This window comes from Emiliania huxleyi, assembly GCF_000372725.1.
Source record: "Emiliania huxleyi CCMP1516 unplaced genomic scaffold EMIHUscaffold_3227, whole genome shotgun sequence".
NCBI classification, from domain to species: domain Eukaryota; phylum Haptophyta; order Isochrysidales; family Noelaerhabdaceae; genus Emiliania; species Emiliania huxleyi.
Genome location: NW_005199578.1, coordinates 1 through 2,043, shown reverse-complemented (window position 1 = coordinate 2,043; position 2,043 = coordinate 1). Strand labels below are relative to the sequence as shown.

At 64.4% G+C, this 2,043-nt stretch overlaps 1 protein-coding gene across 1 annotated transcript; it reads left to right on the top strand.

Moving 5' to 3' along the window:
• Nucleotides 1–610: 610 nt before the first annotated feature.
• Nucleotides 611–1,333, top strand: EMIHUDRAFT_255243 (hypothetical protein; the record flags this gene model as incomplete). The annotated part of the gene is made up of 1 exon (XM_005773885.1): nt 611–1,333. The coding sequence occupies one exon, from the start codon at nt 611–613 to the stop codon at nt 1,331–1,333; it is 723 nt and encodes a 240-aa protein (XP_005773942.1).
• Between the last annotated feature and the right edge of the window lie 710 nt (nt 1,334–2,043).

Below are 2,043 nucleotides of genomic sequence, written 5' to 3'. Positions count from 1 at the left end.
TCTTTCCATGTCAAGAACGGAATAGTCAAGATTTGTCTCGTCGAAAGCCAGGCGGCATTGCGCCGCCGACCAAGAGAATCATCTTCAACTTCGCCAAAGAGGTTGGCAGCCCGAGCGCCGTCGACCGCACCGACTACGGCACAGCCTCGAGCAGCGCCCGGGGGCGCTTCGTCGCCCAGCACCACTCGCAACAGCTTTCGCGCGCCGCCGTCTGTGGCGACGCGCAGAACATCAACAACGCTGCTCGCAACATGCGTGTCGCGCACTCATTCATGACCGGTCTCAATGTCCCACCCCCCTGCGCGCGGGCCTTCTAGGACATACGAAAAAGGTGATTTTCTCATTGTGGTAGCTGATTGCTACAAGGTAGGAGGTCTCGCTCGTTCCTTACACCACGTCGATCATGTGCTCCGCCGCGACGCTCTCCAACCGGGCGCAACCGCCACCGGGTACCCGCAACTCGTACGTCCCGCGGGTGGGGCTGCCTACTTGCTGCGACACCCACGCCGCATATCGGCCCACATATCGCTGTCTTGCCGCGTCCGTTGCCCGCGGCCATCCTCGCTTCGGTGCATAAGAATCAGCAAAGGCTGCTGCGAGCCCCCACAGAATGGCGCTCGGTGTCTTGACGGCGCTTCAATCGCCGGCTGTCTGGGCGGCGGCACTCGGTGTCTATTGCGGTGTGTACCTGCTGCTGCTAAAGAAGAAGCTGCCGCGCACTTGGTGGCTGCCGCTCACCAAATGCTACTTCTGGCCGATGATTGGACCGACGTTCGTCGCCCGTCGTTTCATCTCCCCGCAGCCGTACTTTTCGGTGGTCGACGATGTGCTTCTGCTCGGCGCTGTGCCGCTGGCCTGCATGGGGCATCCGCGTGAGCTGCACGATATGGGCGTGCGTGCGGTCGTCAACATGCAGGCCGAATACGGCGGCCCTGTCGCCGCCTACGCCGCGCTCTCGCCGCCGATCGAGCAGCTTCACCTGCCGGTGACGGATCACATGGAGCCCACTCTCGGGCAGCTGCAGCAGGCCGTCGCCTTCATCAGCGAGCAGGTGCAGAAGGGAGCAGAGGAAGGGAAGTCGCGGGTCCTCGTGCACTGCAAGGCGGGGCATGGCCGTGGTGCGGCCGTTGCCTTCGCCTACCTCTTGAGCGAGCATGGGCTTTCGATGGCGGAGGCGCAGCGGCGGCTGAGCCCCGTGAGGCACGTGCGGCGGAAGCTGCACAGGCAGGTCGGCCTCCTCGAATACGCGAGGGCTGTGGGCGCCACACCGACAGACTCGGGAAACGGTCTTCCTCCCTTCATCCAGGAGAAGGCTGCCCACGAGATGCTCTGACCGGGTGAGCGCTCCCTGCACCCTCCCTGCGTGGGCGCTGGGGCACCGAGGCTGAGCCCGCTCTGTCCTCTGAGGCTGCGCGGGCCGCGGTACACGGTACACCTCGCCCCCAGAGGCCAGAAACGGTCAGACTGCGAAATCGTATGGCACTTGGCGCGGGTTATTATATTACATAGTACCCGACAAAGTGTACAGCATGCACCGAGCGCTGCTGCGCCCCCCCCCCCCCCCAAAACACTTCTCCACGCTCCTGCATCCGTCCCTCTGTGAAAAAGTCATCCCCGCGCCTCAACGTCTCATGCCTCTCCCTCTTTCGCCGTCCCTTGTAATCGCCCTCTCATGCAGACCGCACCACGGTAAGGCCCAGCTGCGACACGAGCTCGTCGACTTGAGCGAGGAGCGGCCCCTGAGACGCACGTCGGCGCGCGAGTCCAAGTCAGTCGCTCGGGCGCCTCTTTGGAAAGGGAGGGGGGTCCAGGGGCGGGCGGACAGGGGGAGGGGGGAGGGGGAAAGAAAAAGGGGCGGCGGCGGCCGGGGGGGGGGGGAATTTGCCAAAGGTCCCAAAACCCCCTGTCCCTTTTCGTGCCCCTGCCCCAAGGGGGGGGGGGGAAACTTTCCGTGGCCAACAACCCCAAAGCCTTATTTGACCCCCCCAACGCCCCCCGGGTGGGGAAACACTTGTCGACCCCCAACGGGTCCCAAAAGGGGCG